Source organism: Brachyistius frenatus, unplaced genomic scaffold (assembly GCF_029030835.1).
Source record: "Brachyistius frenatus isolate BFR_SWC_R1_liver_20210118 unplaced genomic scaffold, ASM2903083v1 Contig_90, whole genome shotgun sequence".
NCBI lineage: Eukaryota > Metazoa > Chordata > Actinopteri > Embiotocidae > Brachyistius > Brachyistius frenatus.
In genome coordinates this window covers 809,101-831,672 of record NW_027210689.1, presented here as the reverse complement: position 1 = coordinate 831,672, position 22,572 = coordinate 809,101, and the positions used below count along the sequence as shown (strand labels likewise).

The 22,572-nt window shown below is 40.0% G+C and overlaps 1 protein-coding gene across 4 annotated transcripts; it reads left to right on the top strand.

Annotated features, from left to right (window-relative positions):
* The first annotated feature begins 46 nt into the window (after positions 1-46).
* On the top strand, positions 47-22,303 carry LOC138627727 (histone acetyltransferase KAT7-like). 4 transcript variants are annotated; one of them, XM_069710268.1, is made up of 16 exons: positions 47-344; positions 2,014-2,158; positions 4,447-4,665; positions 7,134-7,415; positions 7,563-7,645; positions 8,187-8,273; positions 10,158-10,256; positions 10,461-10,571; positions 10,673-10,720; positions 11,473-11,664; positions 13,433-13,522; positions 14,568-14,708; positions 15,412-15,505; positions 15,788-15,934; positions 17,761-17,867; positions 18,001-22,303. In XM_069710268.1, exons 1-16 carry the CDS (start codon positions 330-332, stop codon positions 18,097-18,099), a joined length of 1,959 nt encoding a protein of 652 aa, XP_069566369.1. In that variant the 5' UTR covers positions 47-329; the 3' UTR covers positions 18,100-22,303. The 4 variants fall into 4 exon arrangements, with proteins under 4 accessions (XP_069566369.1, XP_069566368.1, XP_069566371.1 ...); XM_069710267.1 differs by having other exon boundaries at positions 7,131-7,415; XM_069710270.1 differs by lacking the exon at positions 10,673-10,720 and having other exon boundaries at positions 7,131-7,415.
* Positions 22,304-22,572: the final 269 nt, after the last annotated feature.

Below are 22,572 nucleotides of genomic sequence, written 5' to 3'. Positions count from 1 at the left end.
TTTTGGGGGGGAAAAAAAAAAATCGGATTCCAGTCCTTTTTTTTTAGATTCCGCTCAGGTGCACTGAGAAATATTTGTAAATATCTGATCCACTATAGCTGTGTACTTCCACACGGAGGGATTTTGTCAACGTACCAAAAAAGAAGGCGCTTGCGCCGTGCTGACTAGGAAGTGCGGAGACATTTATGCGCTTTTTTTTTTCAGCTGAGTTAGCTCATGCCAACTGCTGGTGGTTTGTTCTTGTTACAATTTATTCATAACCTGAGATACATCATTATCCGAAGTAGGGGATAATAATCCCCCAGAGTCGACACGCCACATCTTTGAAAATGCCCCGGAGAAAGGTAAGGCAGCAGACTCAGCCGTTAGTGCAGCCTGCAGATCGGACACAACATAACGTCATAGCTAATGTTAGTCAATGTAGACCACAACTCCGTAACATCTAACTCCGTGGAAAGAACCGACGGGCCTGTGGGCTGAAATGCGTTTGTACAAAACGCCGATAATAAGTTGCAGCTTGGTAGTGAATATCAGTGTTGCTAGAGTCGCACAGTTTGTAGTGTTGCTATCAGGCTACGCTTGCTAATGTTTATTGCTAAGTTGCAAAATTGTGTAGTTGTTCGGTAGGTATCGCGTCTTGGTGGTACATGAAGAAAGGCTTTAAAAAAATGCTGTTTTAGGGAGTTTTGACACGTTTTCTACTAGCTAATAGAGACGGTGGCTACAGTTTCATGTCGTTAACGGCAGCTTTAGCTAACTAATGGCAAAGGAACAGGCTGTTCTTTGGGTGCGAGGATGAAACGTCCGTACGCACCAAAACAACACTGTGATTGGACAGACTGATGACAAACACAGTGTTCATTGGTTTGGCTTTGTTAAACCCCGCCTTCTCTTTAATTTAATTGGTCGCATGCAAATTGAGTGCTCAGGGTCTTGTTGTGAAGCTGTCAACTAAGCTTGGCCCACAGAAAGCACACTCAGTATAGCCGACGAGCTTGTGGCATTTTATTGTATAAAACTTTGTAATTTCAATAAATCCTATCCCTTTTTTTGTGTTTACATTTGTACTGTCTGTTATATATGTTGCAGCTATTCTTTATTGGCTTTTTCCGTTTATCACCTTTGTGTCTTGATTAATTATAACTTTATATATTATTAATAAACTTTCCCCAAATCAATACATTTGCTGAGTGGAACTACGGATCGTCTTTTTAAATGTAAAGTTTGATCTACAACAAAAAGTAAAAAAGACAAAGGGAAATAAATTAGGAAAATTAATAAATATGATTGTGAACCAATAAAAAGTGCAGCGACTGAAATACAGAGCATTTTATTTCACCATGAATTAGCAGGCTAAGCTTGTCCTGCAGTAGAATATTTTGGGTATTTGAAAGACTGGAAGGGACCCACAGTATGGTATTTGTGTAGTGCAAATGTTGGATGCTGCTTGTCCCCTTTACCCCCACCCGGCCGGATTTTGGTCTCTGTTGTGGGGTGAGCCCTCCGTTTGCATCACCCCATTAATTTTTTTTCAGCCTGGCGGCCTGCAAATTCGTCAGGTGATGCTGTAAAACAAGTTTCCGGGAGAATTTCATTAGTTTGGTTTCCTGAATTGTTAGGTGCTGGTGACGATAGTGTTTTAAACAAATAGGCAATTTAACAGATTATAATCCGGAAATTTACGAGGAAGGTGCATCTCATGCTTTGTGGTAAATTGTGGTTGGATCGAGAGATATGCGGTACTAGTGTACCCGTGGTGATACCATTAGCTTCATCCAGAGTATTTATTGACAGGTCCGTGGTGGTAAGAGGGGGCGCAGAGCCGGCGGAGATGTGGAGGGGGTGATGCTCCTCCCCCAGCATGGGATCTTTGTTAAATTATCCACTGGTAAAAATAATAACGATGATAATAATATAATGCTTGAGTTGGTCATACAGAATTTCTATAACTGGTCTGACGCAGTTTTAATGACAGCACAATAACATCGCTGATAACTGTTGTTGCTTTCTCAGAGGACCGCCGGCAGCAGTTCGGATGGGACAGAGGACTCGGATTTTTCCGCCGATCTCGAGCACACCGAAGCTACAGAGAGTGCGCACAGGCGCAGCAGCACGCGCCTGACTCGTGCGTCCCTGCGCCTCAGCCGGAGCTCACAAGGTAAACAATTCAAATTCTTTAAAAAAAAAACAACAACATCGACTTCAGGAGTTCCACAAACCACATGAACCAAGGAAGGCGTAAGTAAACAAGAACAACAGAAAGTTGGGGACTAGAAATTGTACAAAAACAATAGGAGAGGCTTTTAGAGCTGAGAAAGTAATTAACAAATACAGGTTAGACTCAGTGGCTTATAACTGTACATGCTAACGTTTGGGTTTTCTTTAAATAGTTTAAACAGTGTAGCAGTTTATAGTATTGTGTAAAAGTCAAAGCTTGGATCTTACTCTTATTTAATTTTTTAAAGCAATACAGAAGAGTAAATTCTTCCCAGAAGGCAAAACTAATTTATTTGTATTAATTATGCAAGGACAGTTTCATGAGGGCAGATGAATAATGAATAATGGAACGTCTTCTGAAGTTATTGTACAACTCATTTCCCAAAAAGTTGAGATGCTGTGTAAAATGTGAATAAAAACAGAAAGCAATGATGTGCAAATCACATAAACCCATATTTATTTGAAAATAGACCAAAGACAACATATCAAATGTTGAAACTGAGAACTTTTAATTGTTTTATGAAAAATATAAGCTTATTTTTTATTTGATGCCGGCAGCATATCTCAAAAAAGTTGGGACAGGGGCAACAAAAGACTGGAAAGGTTGTGCAAAGCTAAAGAAACAACAACACCTTGGTTGAACATCTCACAACTAATTAGGTTACTTGGCAACAGGCCAGTGATATTATTGTGTATAAAAAGAGAATTTCAGAGAGGCTCTGAATAGGGAGGGGGGGGGGGTTCATCACCTTGTGAAAGACTGCGTGGGAAGATAATGAACAATCTAAGAATAATGTTCCTCAATGTAAAATTGTAAAGAATTTGGGGATTTCATCATTTATGGTACATAAAATCATTAAAAGGTCCTGAGAATCTGGAAAAATCTCATTTTTGGGTGGCCGTGATCTTTGGGGCCTCAGGCAGCACTAAAAACAGACTCAAATCTGTAGTGAAAACATTGTCTGGGCCAAGAAACACTTCTGAAAGTTTAATTTCATTTATATGGATCATTTGAATAAGGAAGAAGACCACATAGAGGCTTAAAACCTCCTCACTTTACCAGCACAGAAGTAGCTATTGCATATGGGCAGCCATAAAGCATGAATGAGTTCAGACAGCCTGACCTCCCCCCAACCACTCCCACATAAACTCCACTCCCACCCCCTGTGTGACCTCTTTCTGTTGTGGCTGCCAGGGGGGATTTAAAACAGAAAGACAGACTAACACTGTGGCCTCTGCTACGAAGAGAAATATGCCTACGTTGTCATAGTCTTCACACAAGCTTAAAAAAGCACAGAGGCCAGTTATCATCTAAAAGAAGGGGATTCAGACATCTCGTTTTCTTTTCTTTGATGGGATCAGTTTCTTCATAACCGCTGAAGCCGTTCGCAACAAGTAACTCTATTTTGTTCTTACCATTTATTCTTGGACTTGATCAGTTACAGAGGTTTAAGAAATCAATCTGTTCAGAGAAGTTTCTGCAGTACATTTTCATGGAAGAATTCATACAGGCACTGAAAAAAGGCTGCAACTAATAGTTTAAGTATCATTTCATGATTGATTATTTTCTTGAAATATTGTTTGGTGGTGTCAGATTTGCTTGTTTGGTCAGTCTAAAGCCTAAAGATGTGCAGTTTACTTCGATCACTGAAGACAAGGGAAGCAGTAAATCGTCACAGTTTAGAAGCCAGAGATGTTTGTCATTTTAGCTTGAAAAATTGATTTGTAGGGTAGTTGCTAATTATTTTTGATGGATTTGATTTGATTGACGACTCAGTGTATTGACTAATCATTCCAACACTGCACTAAAGGGCCTTGTCTCTAAGTCAGTCTGTTATCTAACTATAGTAGACATAAGTAGCAATGAAAAAATAAAGAACATTTGAAGGGTAAGTAAAAATAGAAGGTGTTTCAGAGAATTGTATCCAAAGTAAAGTAGTCATTATAAAGCATTAAAACACTAAGGTTGTAATCTTTAATCAGAAATTCATAAAAAGATGGAAACTTTTCTAACACATGATGAGGTTATGTTTTAATTGAAAAACTCTCCTCTCCTCTCCTCTCCTCTCCTCTCCTCTCCTCTCCTCTCCTCTCCTCTCCTCTCCTCTCCTCTCCTCTCCTCTCCTCTCCTCTCCTCTCCTCTCCTCTCCTCTCCTCTCTTCTCTCTCCTCTACTCTACTCTACTCTACTCTACTCTACTCTACTCTACTCTACTCTACTCTACTCTAGATAACTGCAATTCACTACGTACCAGTTCTCCTGCAGCTGTGGGTCCTGAGGAAGGCCTGGATTCAGCAGCAGAGTCGGCAGCAGAAGCAGCTGTGGCAGCATCGGTCTTCTCCTCGGGGCGCAGAGTCACACGCAGCCAGCAGGGGGCGACAAACACCGCAGCCAAAAAGTACCCATTACGTCAGAGCAGGTCATCTGGCTCAGACACTGAGGCTAATGGTGAGACTGGTAGTGCTTTCTGTATGTCTTAGAAATAAGATCAAGATCTCTTCATTGGGGGTTCTTTCAGCGGAGTATTCTGTCATGTTCCTCCTCTCAGACAGCAGATGAATTAGTTGCTAGAGAGTAGGGATAAATTCATGAATGAGGCAGGAGTAGAGTAGACGACTGGGCTGCAGTGACACTGCAGAAAGAAAAGTAAAAAGGAGAGCAGCAACGTCGAGGGACGTTTTAGAGAAACGCAAAAAAAGAATAATAGAAAAGGCTGATGAGTAAACAGGAGAATTGAAAAGGAAGCTAACAGGGCAGAGAAAAGAAGGAACAAGATGAAGAGGTAGAATGGAGGGCGAGGATCAGGGTGTCATTCTTACATCGTGGTGTTGTTCTGCTAATATCATGAGGCCTGTCTGTGATCACAGTGTGTTCCTGATTTTAAAGCAGACTAATATGTCTCAGTAAGTATCCTGTGTTTTGTCACCAGAATGAATGAATTACTTGACAGAGACCAAGAACTTTTATCTAACTTTAGATACTATTGGAGATGATGATCTACATCCATTAAAGCAGATATTTCTGCATTTAGACTTTCTATTTATTCCATTTGATCATTTATTGCCTTACAATTCATTAATATTGAGAAGGAAAACAAATGTCATGTTACACAGTTTAGATTTGATCTGTTTTCATTGCATTTATTTTAATTATATGACAATCTCTGCTAGGCTTTGCCTTGCAGTCTCTTTTCATTTGTTTACCCATTAAAAAAAAAATAGAAAGAAGAAATGTAAAAAGTCAAAGCAAAATTCTTACAGGGTGAAACACAAGGAATTAATCATACAGTAACAACAAACACTGGGTAGCCAAAATCCTGAGAGACTTATCATGTGGCTCCCTGGTGAGGAGAAAACATAACAGTTCAGGAACAAAATACCCACAGATAACAATATTGCAATTATATCTGTAAACCTTTAACCAAAACACTGTTACAGTAAATGAAAGTTAAAATCATGGAGCAATGGTAACGATGATGTTGTGCTAATATGTTTTATGTATCTTACCATGCCAATTACACCCAGGCTTTTTAATAGTTAAAATGAATCATTGGTATATGTGCCTTTTAGTTAAACTAATTATTTATCATTCCTCCACTGAATCACGTTAAAGTGATACCCTATAAGATTTTGATTAAATCCATTTTTATTCGGTTAAATGAGGTAACGCTGGTAATTACGCTGATTTATGCCCATGCATTTGCAGTATTACAAACTGAAAGAGCCTGTGGTGGCATTCGCTGGGAAAATTACAAGCGGGGTGAAGTTTTTAACATGTTGTCAATCAGCTGGCAGTGCTGCGAGAGAGGGTAGGGAGAGCTATCACAACAGGCTCTCTTCAATTCATCCGTACCCAGCGGCCAACTGAATGATGTCACACAGGCAACACTGTTTTGATCCCTGCGAGGTGAAGTCCAAAAACACAGCAGCAATTACCAGTTGTCATCAAAGGTGCTGCCAAAAAGAACAAAATGAGAATTGAGATTGTACCTTTACCTCTTTCCAAAAGCGTGGTTAATGAGATCCAAATAAAGTTAAATTGGGTCTCTTTTTAGCTGAGCTGAAGCCCTTAAAGATAAATATTTGAGTTCAATATTAAGGTTTCTGTGAGAATAATAAATGCTAATATAATTTACAAATTATTATTCTGGAGTGCAAATTTTAGGCAAACTAAAACAACAAAAGTCATAAGATAGATCTTATTTAAGTCGGTGGTGTATATTATGATCTCACATACATAATTTTACAAAATAGGTTTGTCATAGGTACATTTATACACACTCATTTACTTGTCTGTCTGCCGGTTTTCTTGGTAAAGTTCAGCTGTTTATATGTTTTTAAGAAACAAGTGTACGTCTTGACAGAAGATATACACTCTCATTTGAATCGATCCAGCTTTCTCCACAGGCGGTATCACGCCTCACTTCTTACTTGTGCTATAAGTCTCTAAAGCTGGAGCATGTTTTTAGGCTTTAAGTCAGTTTCCCTGCATAGCTACAGTGGGTTTGACTGCAAGCAGTTTTACCATGAATTCAGTAATATGCCTGCGAGCCTCCTGTCCAGACACAAACAGACTACAGGACATTCAGCTCACACTACACCTTCTGCTTAGACACGGTGTGAGACTGACATCTTGAATAGCCCGGTGTGACTGGAACAATAGGCAAGGGAAAGGGTTGAAACGGCTCACGCGCGGGAGCATCATTCTTTATTATTGGATTTCTTTTCTGGCAGCCTCAGCTGGACGATGTTAATAACCTACAAAGATAGATGTGTTGCGGTATAGAGCTAGATAGATACTTTCATCGCACAAAAATGTGTAAAACATTTATTGATTTGTATGAATTATAAATAGACAGTGATTTTTAATAGTTATGTGTTTTTTAGTTTTTGTTTTTGTCCCTTTTGACTCAGCAGATATAAAGCAGGGGGCGGAGCAGGACGAGACCCCTCCTCGCACCCCAACAGGCAACGCCCCGTCCTCGGAATCCGACATTGAAGTTTCCAGCCCGAGCAATGACATCGTGTCTTCGAACAACGATATTGTAGTTTCCCAAGAAGAGGACGAGAGATTGGCCAAAGAGCTGTCTCTGAAAGAGGCTGCCGCCCACGACCTTTCCCACCGGCCCAAACGACGGCGTTTCCACGAGAGCTACAACTTCAACATGAAGTGTCCCACACCTGGGTGCAACTCATTGGGTGAGGGAACGGACGCTATCCTACCACATTTCTTTTTACTGGTTTCGATACCCTGCCCCTTCCGACCAACTTTTACATATCTGCGTTCATCTCTTAAAATTCCCTCGTTCTATCCCTCCCTGCGTCCTCCTTTTCTTTTTCTCTCAGGCCATCTAACAGGGAGACATGAGAGACATTTCTCTATATCAGGATGCCCTCTCTACCACAACCTCTCAGCTGATGAATGCAAGGTACAGACGCACACACACGCACACACACACACACACACACACACACACACACACACACACACACACACACACACACACACACACACACACACACACACACACATGAAGATCTATCAGCAATAATTCCAACCTAAGAAGTGAGTGTGAAACCATGACACTACTTGGCATTTTAAAACAGAAAACCTGTGATCATTTGTTTTGTTCACTGTTATCCTGCAGTTTCTTGTTTGTTTTTTTCCTCATATTTTTTCGGACAGCTGTCTGCCACATTGGAGAAGAAATGTGCCGCATTTTTGCAATAGATATTCTTCATTCCACTTTTAAATATTTAAAATAGTGCTGATTAGTCAAACCACTTTTCCACTCTGCCGTCACGCTGTGACCTCGTGTCCAGTTTACGAAACTGAAGAGAACCAACAGAATGAAATTGAAATTGTCAAGCTGCGAAGCTTCCAGGAACATGCCGGTGGTCGCCGCAATGTTTCTGCTGCGGGGCGGCTTCTGAGTCGTTTGGTGGTAGACGGTGTTGATGTTTTGTCAGGGCAAGTCATCGACGCGCGACAAACAGGCCGAAGAAAGGACGCTGTCGCACCGACAGGACGAGAACAGACACTCCACGAGAAATCAGGTAACGCACAGGTCCATCCAACAAGCCTGGCACACAGTGACACACTCTCCACAGCTAAAACCAGCGGACACACGTACACATATACTGACTTTTCCGGTGACGGTTGTGATCCAGACTTTTAACTAAAACCAGGAAAAGCTGTTTAAGCCTCCTTGCACCGGCTCCCAGTATGTTTTAGATTTGATTTGAAGACTTTACTGTTGACTTCTAAGACACTTCACAGCGTCCCTCTCTCCTATTTAGCTGACCTGATTGTTCTGTACAAGCCTGCCCGTTAGTCTGAGATCCTCAGACAAAAAACTTGTATCTGTACCGGAGACGCGTCTTAAAATTTAAGGGCAACAAAGCATTTTCAGTCAGAGCCCCCAAGTTATGGAACGAACTGCCTGTGGAATTAAAGTCTGCAGAGTCAGAGACATCTTTTAAATCTTAATGCGATCATTGTATTGTTGGGTGTTGTGTTGTTCAGGCTTGTTAGGATTCTCTTGTTGTTTTGTTTTAATGTCTTATTTTATGTGAAGCACTTTGTAACTTGAGTTTAGAAAAGTGCTATACAAATAAAGTTTATTATTATCATTATTCAGCAAATTCCCCTGTCCATTTTGTGGACTGTGATACAATTGTGTGTTTGCGTTTTGGAGTGAGAAGTTCCCCACACAACAACGTTACTCTAAGAGCAGGAATACCTCAGATCACATTGTGATTTGACAGTGTAGCAGGGTCAGAGGCAAAGTGATGAAGGGTTGCCTGAGGTTGAGTGAAAGTTATTTTGGGAGGACTCCTTGACTGACGTAGTGGATTGGTTTTCTTTGATGAGCACAGATGCTCCATTAATATACAAAAAACACTATTATCCCTGACCAGGTATCAAAAGACGCCCTAAAAACAGAATAGAATGACCTATCTAGTTCCGACGGCTGTCAGACTCTTCAACACCACCATAAAATAACTTTGCACTGTTCATTTCATTTCATAGCATCTGACACTTTTTCTATTCATCCTAAACTGTATATATTTATTTGTATTTTATTTATTTGTGTGTGTGTGTGTGTGTGTGTGTGTGTGTGTGTGTGTGTGTGTGTGTGTGTGTATTCATTCATTGCTCAAATTCTTTTCTAAAATAATTATTTTTATCTATCTTATTTTATGTATACGTATTTGTAAATTTCTTCATATTGTGAGCACCTTTTTTGTGTTTCTATGCTGCTGCGATGACTAAATTTCCCCACTGTGGGATTAATAAAGTCTAAATCTAATCTAATATGATCTAATCGTAGAAAATAGTTTGACACAAGATAATAAATATGCACATATTAGTACTGTACAAATCCACCAATTAATAATGACACAATACACCATACGTGAGGTAGCTACAATCCATAACTAAATAAGTAAGGTGAAAAAAAATGTGGGTTAGGAATAATACTTGGCTGATTCTTATTATGAAAACCTTTGTCACACTTTGAAATACTTTGTCCCATTTTTCCAGCTCAGGGTGTTATGTGTACTTAAAATGTGTGGGATGTGAAAGCTGTTTGGTTTCTGATACATAATATTCTGTGTTTATTTAGATTTATGCTTATATCAATATAGGTTTTGTGCATTCAGCTTGCGACCACTCAATATGTGAAACATGGGATGATTATAGCCTTCATATACAGCATAACCGCTCTTTTGGAAGTTATTTCTTTTCCGATAAATACAAAAATTATTCAAATAATACCCAACTCTTTCGCAAGAAATTATTTATATCTTATCGTCAGACGTTTGGAATTGAAGGAAGTGCTCCGTTGTTACCCCTCTTTCAAAGGCACTGAGCTAAAAGGCTTCTTATAGATCACATAAGCACCGGTGTTAACGTGTTCGTCTCTGTGTGCTCGTCAGGCCGCCACGGACCGTCAGCTGCGCTACAAAGAGAAGGTGACGGAGCTGAGGAGGAAGAGGAACTCCGGCCTCAATAAGGATCAGAAGGAAAAGTACATGGTAAATGGATGGGGAAAAATAATGCCAACACAACCCGCAAATGTCGGTACCTCCTTTAATGCGCCTCTCTCTGCCAAATACGAAAATGTAAACGTTTGCCCCCCCCCCCCCCACCCCCCCTCTCCACACACACACACACACACACACACACACACACACACACACACACACACACACACACACACACACACACACACACACCAGGAGCACCGTCAGAGCCACGGGATGAGCCGGGAGCCGCTGCTGGAGAACATCACCAGCGACTACGACCTCGAGCTGTTCAGGAAAGCGCAGGCACGTGCCTCGGAGGACCTTGTAAGAGAGAAAACTCATCATCAGCTCCCTCCCTTTTTCTCCCTCCTTTTATTTTTTTTGTGCGCCCCTTTCTGCCTTACTCCTCTCCTTCTCTGTTTCAGTCCGCAAACCCTCCTCTGCAGCCACAGGAGGAGTCTGAGATATTTTTGGTAGTTTGGAAAATCACTTCCCGTCATTCTGTGTTTGTTTTTTCTCCTCCTCTGTTACTTGCCCCCCCCCCCATGCAGATGAGACGGCACTGTTATTCAACTAGGCTTACTTTACACAATCACGTAGATTGCTTTGAGTATTTTGACCTGTTAACTTCAAATGGCAAATTCTTTGCTCTGCAAACAATAGATTTTGATTAATTACAGACTTGTCAAGCTGCTATTGGTTTATTTTTTAGCGACAAAAGAAAATCCATCTTGAAAACTTAAAAAGGAAGATTGTCAACAACTTTTTTTTACACCCCATACTTGTCACTTTGTCAGTTATGTAAGTGTTGTGTGTCATTGCAGCTAGTCCTAAATGATCTATTGAAATGCTGTGGTACCACAAGTGGACTAATTTTCTCATACTTTTTGAGTTGTCATAATTTTAGTGTCAAAGTGTGTCAATGAAAAAGGTCTCCTCGCAGAAAACAGGTACTCTCTAAACTTGTCTGAGGAAATGTGTTTCATATGAAGTCTTTTCTTATTAGTTCTTCATACAAATGTTTCTACTTTGCATCTTTTTTATTTTTTTGGATGGTTCCCTCCACTGAGGTTTAGTGTGTTCGTTGGTTCATCTCGTCCTCTTCCCTGACTAATTGAGATATTTCTCTCCTCTTTCTCCTCTCTCCCATCTGCCTGCTTGCCGACTCTCTCTGCTTGTCCTTTGTACCTTTTGCCTCCCTGTCCTTCCTGTCCTGGCTGTACAGGAGAAGCTCCGTCTTTCCGGCCAAGTGTCAGAGGGTAGCAACATGATAAAGACTATCGTGTTTGGACGTTACGAGCTGGACACGTGGTACCACTCTCCATACCCAGAGGAGTATGCCCGCCTGGGGAGGCTCTACATGTGCGAGTTTTGCCTTAAGTATATGAAGAGCCAGACCATCCTGCGCAGACACATGGTAAGGAATTTTTTTCAGCAGATCTTGCAGGTACATAAACATGAAGAGAGTGGCGGTGTCCAAAATTTCTCCCTATTTACAACTTTGTGCACAAAATTTACTTTTCTGTCATTTTATTTGAGTGTCTGAATTCTGAGTGTGATGTGATACTAAAGCGGTGATGATGCAAAATGACCAACAGATGTCCGAAATCTCAATTTACTGAACATGGGAGGGATTTATCTTAAAACTCTTTCTTTAAAAATGGTCTAAAAAGTCCTGTTTACATTTTCTTTCTTATTATCAGGATTATCAAGTATTGACTTTTTTAAATCAAAGGGGGCTGATACAATACACCAATTTGCTGCACCCTTTTGTCTGTCTTTTAATTTGCTGGTCTACAGTGCGTTTATGTTAATCCTGCTGTTGTAGGTTTTTTGATATTTTTCCAATACACATTCATTTATTTTTTTTAATTCAATTTCGTACATTGTGGTTTGTCTGCTCCTGTCATGAACATCACGGATACGTTTTGATTTTCACATGGGGAAACCCATGCATTATAATTTTAAGTGCTGTATAAGTGTGTAGCTTCAACATTAGGATTAATTTCCCAGATTCAGTCAGCTGATACTCTACGTATCATCAAGCATGACCACTTTTGACTTTCCTTCGCATTTATAATAAAACAGGCCATTACAAAAACAAATGCACATCTGTACCAACCTTGTAAAATACAATATGTTGTTTGAAGTTTCATTGGTCTTTCCCCCGTTGGCGCAGCTTTATGGTTTGCTTATACCATATTTCTGTGAGAGGAAAAGTCAAATATGCTGTGGATTAGGAGCCGCGCTTTATCGCCGCTAAAATGTCTCTGATCAGTAACAATGTTGATGTTGAAGTGAAAATGGACTGTGATCCTGTGCCTTTGCCTGAGATCATACCATAACCTTACTATCGCAACACCTAAGGCTAATTATATTCCTAGACTGTGCTGACTCTATTCAGATAGACTGTATAACTTTGCCCTTCTCATGCAGTTCAAACTGTTTTGGTATTTGAGTGAGAGTTCTGCAAAGACCTTTTTTAAAATGTTTAAAACACAATTTGATTGTTTTAACATCAATACAACAGACCACTGGTGTTAAACTTTTTGTGGATTTTGTGGATTTTCATTAGATGGTAGAGAGGGTTCCCCACTAATCAGAAGGTTGGTGGTTCAATCCCCGGCTCCTCCTGTCCACAAGCTTAAGTGTCCTTGGGCAAGACAGTGAAATCCAAGTTGCTCCCGATGGCGTACCATCAGTGTGTGAATGTCCTCCTGATGGCGAGCACCTTGCATGGCAGCTCATTCTCATTGGTGGGAAACCGTGTAAAAGCCCTTTGAGTCCGTAAGGTGATGAAGCACTATACTTTATCACGTACCATTTAAAACTGGTTTGTAGGGTTTAAAGCAGGTTGTGATAATGATGGTATTGGTGCGATTGTTGGAACTGTGGGATCCAGTGTCTTTGCAGGTTGGCTGATACTTTGACTAAAATTCAGTCCTCTGTTGCATCAGGTTTGAACATGCAAGTTTAATGTGGCTCTTGTAAGTCTCTAATCTTATTTTAGTGCTATAATGACTCACTGGAAGTACTCTTTCAGAATGTTAAAAAGAGGTTTTATTTTAGTTTAGATTTAGTTTAGACTGCTATGTAAAACTAAAAGTGAGATGTTTTACTAACTTGTTGTTTACTTCTGCTCTGCTCTGGTTTTGTCTTGTTTGTCTTTGCCGTCTCCTATGAAGGCCAAGTGTGTGTGGAAGCACCCTCCAGGGGATGAGATCTACAGGAAGGGCAACATCTCTGTGTTTGAGGTGGATGGAAAGAAGAACAAGGTGAGAGACAACCCCCCCTCCCCCCAGTAGGTCCAGTAATCAATGAACCTCATGCAAGAAGAACATTTTATAGTCTTATTCTAAACTTCTCACTTTTTTGTGCTTTGAGTAGAACTCAGAAAATTGATTCAGCTTGATGAATGCCACTTGTTTGTAAGTAGATATGCATCGGCTATGTGTTCTGCTCTGTTCTGTTGAAAATCAACCGATGGAAACACAACACATATTACACAAGTTGAAACGTTTAGTGACGCAATGTGTCACCAGAACTGCACTGTGCTGAGATTAAGATAGGACGATATGACATTAACTTAGATAACATTCTTGCCAAAGTAAAGTAATGCGCAACTTAAATGGAAGGTGGTCAACAGGATGTAAATACATTATACGGTGCGTGATGCCACGCTATTGGGTGCAATAGAGGATGTTCCCCTGAACAGAGATTCGTATGAGGCAGGTGTCAGAACTGCAACAACTGAACTTGTTCTGTCAAAATATACCTCTATTAATTTGGCAAGCCATGATAATAATGACATTGTGAGCTGGATATTAATTCTGTATGAAGTTTGTTTTCGTAACATATTTTACTTCAGTTGAATTTCCCACTTAACTCCCAATTTGTCCAGGTATTATAATGCTATAAAGGGAAAACTGTCTGTTCACAATGCAGTCATGGACCACTTGTGAATTTCATTCATTACAAAGCCAGAATTTGAATAATGAGAAACATTGTCAATGCAACAAGTTCCCAACACAATAAGACCCTTTGACATCTACAGAGGCTTCAACAGATGAGTTTGTGAATGGTATGAATGTTAAGGAGAGGAAATGCTGCCTTCAAGTCTTTTGTTTGATTGGCTGAGTGTTAAAATGTCACTTCTGGTTGGTTTCATGGACTGTTACCTCTTTGTATTAAAGATTGACCTTTTTTAACTCCCAAAAACCTCACGATGAGCATAATGGAGGTCTGACTGCAAGATCAGTCATCGGCGTTTCCTGTCAGATTTTATACATCATAATGTTTATTGTTCTCGTCGTCTTTCAGATTTACTGTCAGAACTTATGTCTGCTGGCAAAACTCTTCCTGGACCACAAGACTCTATATTATGACGTTGAACCTTTCCTCTTCTACGTCATGACCGAGGCTGATAACACAGGGTGCCATCTTGTCGGATACTTCTCCAAGGTAGCCAATTACAGTCTTCCTTTCAAACATACAGGGTTTTCCAAAAAGACATCAAAATTAGTGAGTATTTAAAACTACTGAACTCTTTTAAGGGAGTTAAGGGTCATTAAGTAACTTTACAAATGGTTGATTTTTAAAGAAATGTTCTACAATGGCATATCTAACATGTTGCACACACTTGGTTTTCATTTCATTAATCGTTTAGAAATGTGTTTAGTGAGAAGCAAAACATTAATGAAGCTGAATTTAAAACCTATGGAATCAGCATGCATGTTACGTACACTTTGGAATGTCAGTTGCTTGATGATGTGGGAAGTCAGCAAATTGAGGGGTGAATTGTTAATGTGCACAAATTCCGATGAGCGGGTTCTAAACTGGCTTTAGCAAATGCTCTTTATTATTGCTTATTTCGTTAGGACATGATATAATATATAATCTGGTGCACAAACAGTCTAAGTTCAATTCATTTTCACGGAATTTCAACATATGGGGAACAAGTGAGTATAAGCAAATTAAATATCAAAAGTAATCAGGAGATTGGGAAAAGTAAAGATCAGACATCATTTTATACTTTTTATACCATATACATCAGCTATGAAATTGCCAGTAACCTCAAATTAAAAAAATATTAGCACTACTGCCACCCATGAAAAACCCATGTGTGTCCAGCCACTGTGTTTATGCATTCATTCTCCTTCTGCAGGAGAAGAACTCTTTCCTAAACTACAACGTGTCTTGCATCCTGACCATGCCACAGTACATGAGACAAGGCTACGGCAAAATGCTCATAGATTTCAGTGAGTACAGACAGTTAAGTGTTCCTCTTTATGTGTCCTTCTGTGGTTTTTGTCTCATAATTTTTACTACCAATACACCCTTGGCCAGAAACTCAGCCCAGCACAATAACACCAGATTTAAGAGGCTGTCTAAAGCACTCGCTCTTCTTAGAAAAACACTGCACACTCTTGTGATTTGGGTGTTACACTCCATAATATTATTATTCCCATTTTCTCACTAGAACAAGAAAATGCTTAAAGAAAAGTAGCCAACAAAGAACTGAATTTGATCTGTCCTTCCAGGTTACCTGTTGTCCAAGGTGGAGGAGAAGGTGGGTTCACCTGAGCGCCCCCTGTCCGACCTCGGACTTATCAGCTACCGAAGTTACTGGAAGGAGGTGCTGCTGCGCTACCTGAACAACTTTCAGGGCAAGGAGATCTCCATCAAAGGTCTGAATATGACCCATTTCAATGAAGTTGGAGGGAGGGAGGGAGGGAGCGAGGGAGAACTACATAGCAGCATACCTGCATAACTTGATCCAGACCTCTGAATCACAGCCCACACATGTTAGATTTATGAGGACAAAGCAAAGTTGGAGCTCTTTGTGTGTGTGTGTGTGTGTGTGTGTGTGTGTGTGTGTGTGTGTGTGTGTGTGTGTGTGTGTGTGTGTGTGTGTGTGTGTGTGTGTGTGTGTGTGTGTGTGTGTGTGTGTGTGTGTGTGTGTTTTAATATGTGCATGCATGCATTCAAGTGTGTCCGTTTTCTGAATGGATCAGAGAGCACTGAGGCCGCACCAAGTCAGCATGTTCGGACGATGAATGAAGGTGACGCACACGAGACTTCACCCGTGGTTCCTACAACAACAATAAGTCATCCCAAACACATTCAGAAGACTGGATGAACATCCTGCTTGCTTAGGACATCAGTTTTGTTTCTTCTTGTTGTATTCTTTGCAAAGAGAAGACCTGCTTCTGTGATGAAAACAAGACTCTACAGTCCCACACTCGCAATTCTGTGAGGCTGTACATAAGCACCGCAGTGCTTCGAGTGAAATGCAAATATCAGCAAGCTCTTTGTGACGCTGTAAACATCGTCATTCAGCAGGTATAATGTTGATACGTTCACCATCTTAGCAGGCTTACATTTGCTTGCACAAGACACAAAGTGCAGCAGAGTTCATGGGAATATTGTGAGTTTAGCAAGAATTTGGTCATAAACCAAAGTCCTGGCCAAAATTAACATTTTAACCAGATAATGATGCTGGACAAGAATGTCAATGCCAGATTTCATGACAACGCTTCCAAATGTGGAGCGATTTCTTTCCACCAAACCACCTGAACCTGGTACTGGAGGAAAAGTGAGGGGATCCCTGAAGTCAGGAGGATTCATCCCCTGGAGACCATGAATGTGTGTAACATTTTTCATGCTGATTCATACTACAGATGTTGAGGTAGTTCACTTAAAACTGAAGTGGTAGTCTAACAACACTGCCATCCTTAGAGCCGCCACGCTGTCAGTGATACCGGCCAAGTGTTCTTGTAAACAAACAAACACTGTTTGCATTCACCTTTTTTTTTTCAACATAAACAACAGCGTCTGGTCCAACAAATGTGTTTAATACGTCCTTCTTCAGAAGGCATTTGCACTATTTACACCTCTGTTTAGTAGCAGATGCGGTTGTCTGCCATTGCGGCCACGTTTCTTTTCATTCAATGCATATTAAATATAATCTAGTGCGATTTTCTGTGTTTGAAGTGTTAGGAAATGTTTAGCAGAACTATACTTATTACTACATGCATTGTAGAGTTTAATTAGTCTTAGTACTACAGCTACCAAGACACAATATTGCACATCGTTTTTTTATGGATTACTGATTCACTGCTATTCAAAACCTTGTATCACAGAAATAAAAAGGTTAAAGAAAGCATCCAATAATAGATCGTGACCAGGGTCAGACAGCAGCCAAAACACTATGACATAGTTATAACACTGTGTTCTCTCACATCCGAGCCTCTTCTTGTCTTTTTCTTTTGAGCCTGCATTCAAAAGACGTTCTTTCTGTACTGTCATGATTTGCCGGCTCCGTCTCTGTTGTACTCTGCAGCGCTTGTAGAGATTAGAAAACACATCCCTGTTGTACAATGGCGGTTTTATCTTGTAAAAGTCCTTTGATTGGTCTCTTTTCTTTTTTTTTCAACTTTATTTGGATTTTACATTCAGAGAAGTACCGTCCTGATCCATCCTTCTAACTTTGGTCTCATTCTTGTGTTCATAGAGATCAGCCAGGAGACCGCGGTGAACCCGGTAGATATCGTCAGCACTCTGCAGTCCCTACAGATGCTCAAATACTGGAAAGGAAAACACTTGGTTTTAAAGAGACAGGTAGGAAACAAAGTCAGATTTTTTTTCTTCATGCTCTCCTGTCTTCTACTTACTTCATCCAGCTGCTAGCTGATTGGTTATTGTTGAAGCTAAAATGTCTCTTTAACAACTATGATTCATTTTGTTCCTGAAGGACCTTATTGATGACTGGAAGGCCAAGGAGACCAAACGTGGTAACGGAAAGACCATCGATCCCACAGCCTTAAAATGGACCCCGCCTAAAGGGACGTAGAGGAGCTTTCTTTTCACACTCCGAACCCAAAACACACACACACACACACACACACACACACACACACACACACACACACACACACACACACACACACACACACACACACACACACACACACACACACACACACACACACACACACACACACACACACACACACACACACAAACAGATCCTCCTCCGTTCACTGGCATGCTCACAGACCCTGAGCCTAAACCCACACAGTCTTGTACTAAACGCTTTCAGCAGCTACAGCACAGTTACTTCCAATTCCACTTCCAGAGTCAGCTGTTACTCCGGGTTCAAACAGTCCTTGAGATGACTTAAGTCCAACAAATACCACATGAGCTCGCTGATGTATTGCCTGTTCAGAAGGTAAAACTCTGTTGAGACATTTCACAAAATTAGAGGGGAAAAAAAGAAAAATGTTCATGAATGTTAAAGTAATACAGCGATGTCTAATCAAAAATATGTTCAGTTCATTAGAATGAAACACCTCGTCACTTCAAACGTTTGTTTAAACACTACTGTTCACTTCAAATGATGAAAACGCACACAGTACTGCCTTTAAATGACAAGCCCAGAAGTATGGAGTGTTCCATAATTAATACATCAATTAATAAATAGTTATGAATGAAATACTCACATGAATAGGTAAATGAACAACAATTTGTGAAAAAGTTATTCAAACTCAAGTTTAAGATGTTATTTCATGGTTCTAACAGGTTTGTAGCAATATTTATTGTCAATGTTTAGACTTCATGTGAACCATAAATTATTGTCCAACAAACTGTAAGACTAAAATGCAAAGTAATAGAAAACCAGTGATATCAATATATGTAGGATGAATGATTCTTTCTCCTCGACCATGATTGGTTATCTAAAAAGTCGAAGTAATTGTGCATTGTTAATGCTTAATCAGCACCGAGCACCGTGCATGCCCGCCAATCTAACCTGTTACAGCTAGTCCAACGTACATTTCATTACAAATGTCAGTCAGCAGCACTTTTGACTCGTCAACACATTTTAGCCGACAAAGACCAGCTGGCGGTGATTCAGCAGGAGAAGGCCGAGGCACACGGACAGCGTCTAAGAACAGGCGCCCTTGATTTGCCGCTCGTGTCACATGACTAAATAGACAGCTGACACAGAAACTGGAAAACACTGGAAAAGAGTCATTTCACATATTTAAACACTAATCAATCTGAAGGATGGACATCAGCTGCGTGACATCATGCGACCCGTCATATTAGGTTTTTCAAAATGTTGTTTTGGAAAGACGTGTAAGATATTTGGAGTGGTATGAGGAGATGAGATGCTTTTATCAAGTTTACCGTCTTCTTCAGTCAGAGAACAGAAATGGCTCTCGCACCAACTGGCGGCTGTTTGAACCCAGAGCCAGTCAGGAACTCCACATTGTGTCCAGTATTTAGCCCATGTCACCAGTCAGTCGGTTAGCAGGAAGCTATAGCTGCCACTGGCCCTGTTTGGACCTTGTTGCATCACCAGGGAGGGACCTACCTGTCCCCCCCCTCACCCCTTCCCTTTTTTTTTTTTTTTTTTTTTTTTTTTAAAGCTTTTGTCTCAGCTGTGATATTTTCTGATGTCTACGGTTTCATTCTGGGAAATCTCCGCTGTTAAGAGTGTGTGAGCTCCCAAATATGTTGCTGTTTTTTTTTCTGTGTCCTTTGTTTGGTTTCGTTGAAGTTCTCAATCATTTTTTTTTTTTAATACTTTTTCTACCTCTAAGGTTTTACCACTGTATTAAAGCTAGATTGGCCCATTTTAAGCTACTATGTTGACCTATTTTTATTCTTTATGTGTAGCTGTGTTTGCCTAGCAGCTGTTTTCTTCTTCTTTTTTTTTGTTACTAGATTTAAAAAAAAAAAAAAAAAGATAAGCTATTTATATACTTAAAAAAAATATGCTAACTGTGTAGAGCATTAAGGAACGTAGAGGAATGTCTACTTTGTAGGACCTGCTTCCTTGTGAATATAAATATTTATCTAAAACTTGTATGTAGATTTGAATGTTTCTAGAAGCTCTTTAAAGGTTCCAGAGGGCGAATCTAGGGCATCCCGCTACCAACAAAGACAATGACAAAAGTCATTTAGATTTCAAAAGTGACAGGATTGAATCAAAACGTGTCTCGTTGGCACATTGTCACCACCGTAATTACGGCTGCGAGCAGCTGAAAGGGATAAATTACAGGGTCGTGTGTGAGCGCAGTACGCATGGCTGGCAGCATTTTTGGAAAATGTTTTAGTTCTCCATAGGTCATTGTGATTGGTCGGAAACTGATTTCCTTTTATTGACAATCTCTATATTTGATCAATTTGGATCGACATTTAAGATTTGTAAAAAGAATCGGTCAATATTTTGGTAAATATGCTCAAAAACTGATTGAAGATCATTATCACGTTCATGCCTGCACGCTGAACATGAAGCTACGGCTTGCAGCCGGTTAGCTTAGCTTAGCACAAAGAATGAAAACAGGGAGAAATCATTAGCCTAACTCCGGCACACAGCCTCCTGTGAGACAACAAATTGTCACTGTTTCAGTTTATTTTTTTTTGCACAGACTAAACAAGCACAATGTGTCATAAATTATTGAGCTTTAGAGGTTCCGGTAGGTGGATTTATTAGCTTAGGACAGATCTTGACTAAAGGTTTCTCCCTGTCTACAGTCTTTGTCCTAAGCTAAGTTAACCAGCTGCTGGCTATAGCTTCATATTTGCCCATACAGACATGAGAGTGGTCTCAACTGATTCATCTTATCTCCCTGCAAGAAAAAAACAAATGTCGAACTATTCCTTGAAACATTGTGCCTGACGTTAGACAGCAGTTGGCTGTGAAATTGGAGGTGTGTGGCCAACAATGTCAGATCAAATCAACCATCATCTTTGCTTTCGTGGTGCTTTTTCTTTTTTGTTGCTTTTGTGTTGTAATTTGAATAGTGGAGGAATCTTCTTTTTTTTCAGAGTTCAGCTTAAAGTTACATTTCCGTTTCTTTGTCGGTGTAAGAGATGTTGCCTTTAAAGTTTATATGGTTGAAGATGTTGTTTTATGTTTCTTTTCAATTTCTTTTTTTTTTTTTTTTTTTAATGTTCCTTTACCTGTATTTTACATGTTAATTTTTTACTCTAATCTTGTGGTCAAATGTCCTCTTTGGGTCTTACATGAGGGAGAAGAGTCGGGGCGCTGACTGGCAGACGTAAAACAGGCCGTTGATTTCAAAGAACCACGTTCATCCTTTCAGCACCTGTTCTCAATAAATCTGTGAAACGTGCTGCTGACTGAAATTACTCATGACTTTTGTGAGTGTGGGGAGTTTTTTGCCAACTCCTTAAGTGCATTAACAGGAAAGTGCACTTACTCTTTTGAAGGACTTCCAAAGGAATATATATAAAAAAATAAAAAAAAACATTTGAAACCACACTCCTGATGATGATGTTCTATAAATAACTGGGGCCTTTTTTAATTTTAGTATACTTCTCTCTTTTTTTTTGCTGAGATTTGACCTGCATAATATGATGAAGTGATTCTAAATGATCTGCATGAATATCAGGCTTTGGCTCAAATGCCTGACAATTACAGAGGATGGGTGTGTTATAGGGCTACCGTTGTACTGATATTTAACAGCCATATAGGGAGAAATCCATCATATGCAGAGAAAGCGTTTTCTTTTCTCACCTTCGCGGTAAATGGACCTGAATGTAAAATTTTTATTGTCTGGAAAAGACTCGATAAAACTAACAGTTCCCCAGAATGTGCTGAACATCAAAGTCATTCAAATCTCACCACGTGATGGATCCAAAAAGATTTTTCTTTTCCTTTACAAATGTGCCGTTTTTAAGAAACGTATCTGTCTCGATGTTTTTATTTGTTACATGTCCTTTGCATCCTGTTGTTTTCCTGTTTTTCTCTGTGCCAATGGCAGCTATAGATGGACAGCTTCAGAGCACCTTTGCCGGCTATTAACGCATCTGAATAGGATCACAGTCACTTAGAGAAACAAAAGGCATTCCGTCACCTTCCATAAGTCACCAGCAACCTGTTGTGGTACTGCTAGCTATTTCAATTACTTACACAAAGCAGCGACACAAAAGTAGCGTGGCATTGATATGTAGCTCAGTTGTGCTTTTGTACTTGCTTCTCCCCCTGCCTTCCTCTTCAATAAATGCAAAACGGTGAAATAATATTGAGGTTTGTCTGATGTGTTGTTTGTGTGTTGGCTGTTCTTCCTAGTAACAGGCTGAGGGGGTGAAGGATTGCTTGGGTCTGGTCAGTGTGTCTAGATAATAAGGAACATAAATGGCTAATGAGGGAGCTTACAATACTCATGTCATTTATTGACTTTGTCAAGTCAAGTCAAATCATTGTATGGAGCACATTTAAAAAACAACGTCGGTGTTTTAAAAAATGGATGCATAATTAACTTGTAGACAAAATTTAAATAGTTTAATCATG

What these genes read in the sequence shown, in the direction of transcription:
- LOC138627727 (XM_069710267.1), top strand. An exon ending in CCTCAGCCGGAGCTCACAAG is followed by an intron (nt 2,159 to 4,446) that starts GTAAACAATTCA and finishes ACTCTACTCTAG; the next exon opens with ATAACTGCAATTCACTACGT. An exon ending in AGGAGTCTGAGATATTTTTG is followed by an intron (nt 10,721 to 11,472) that starts GTAGTTTGGAAA and finishes CTGGCTGTACAG; the next exon opens with GAGAAGCTCCGTCTTTCCGG.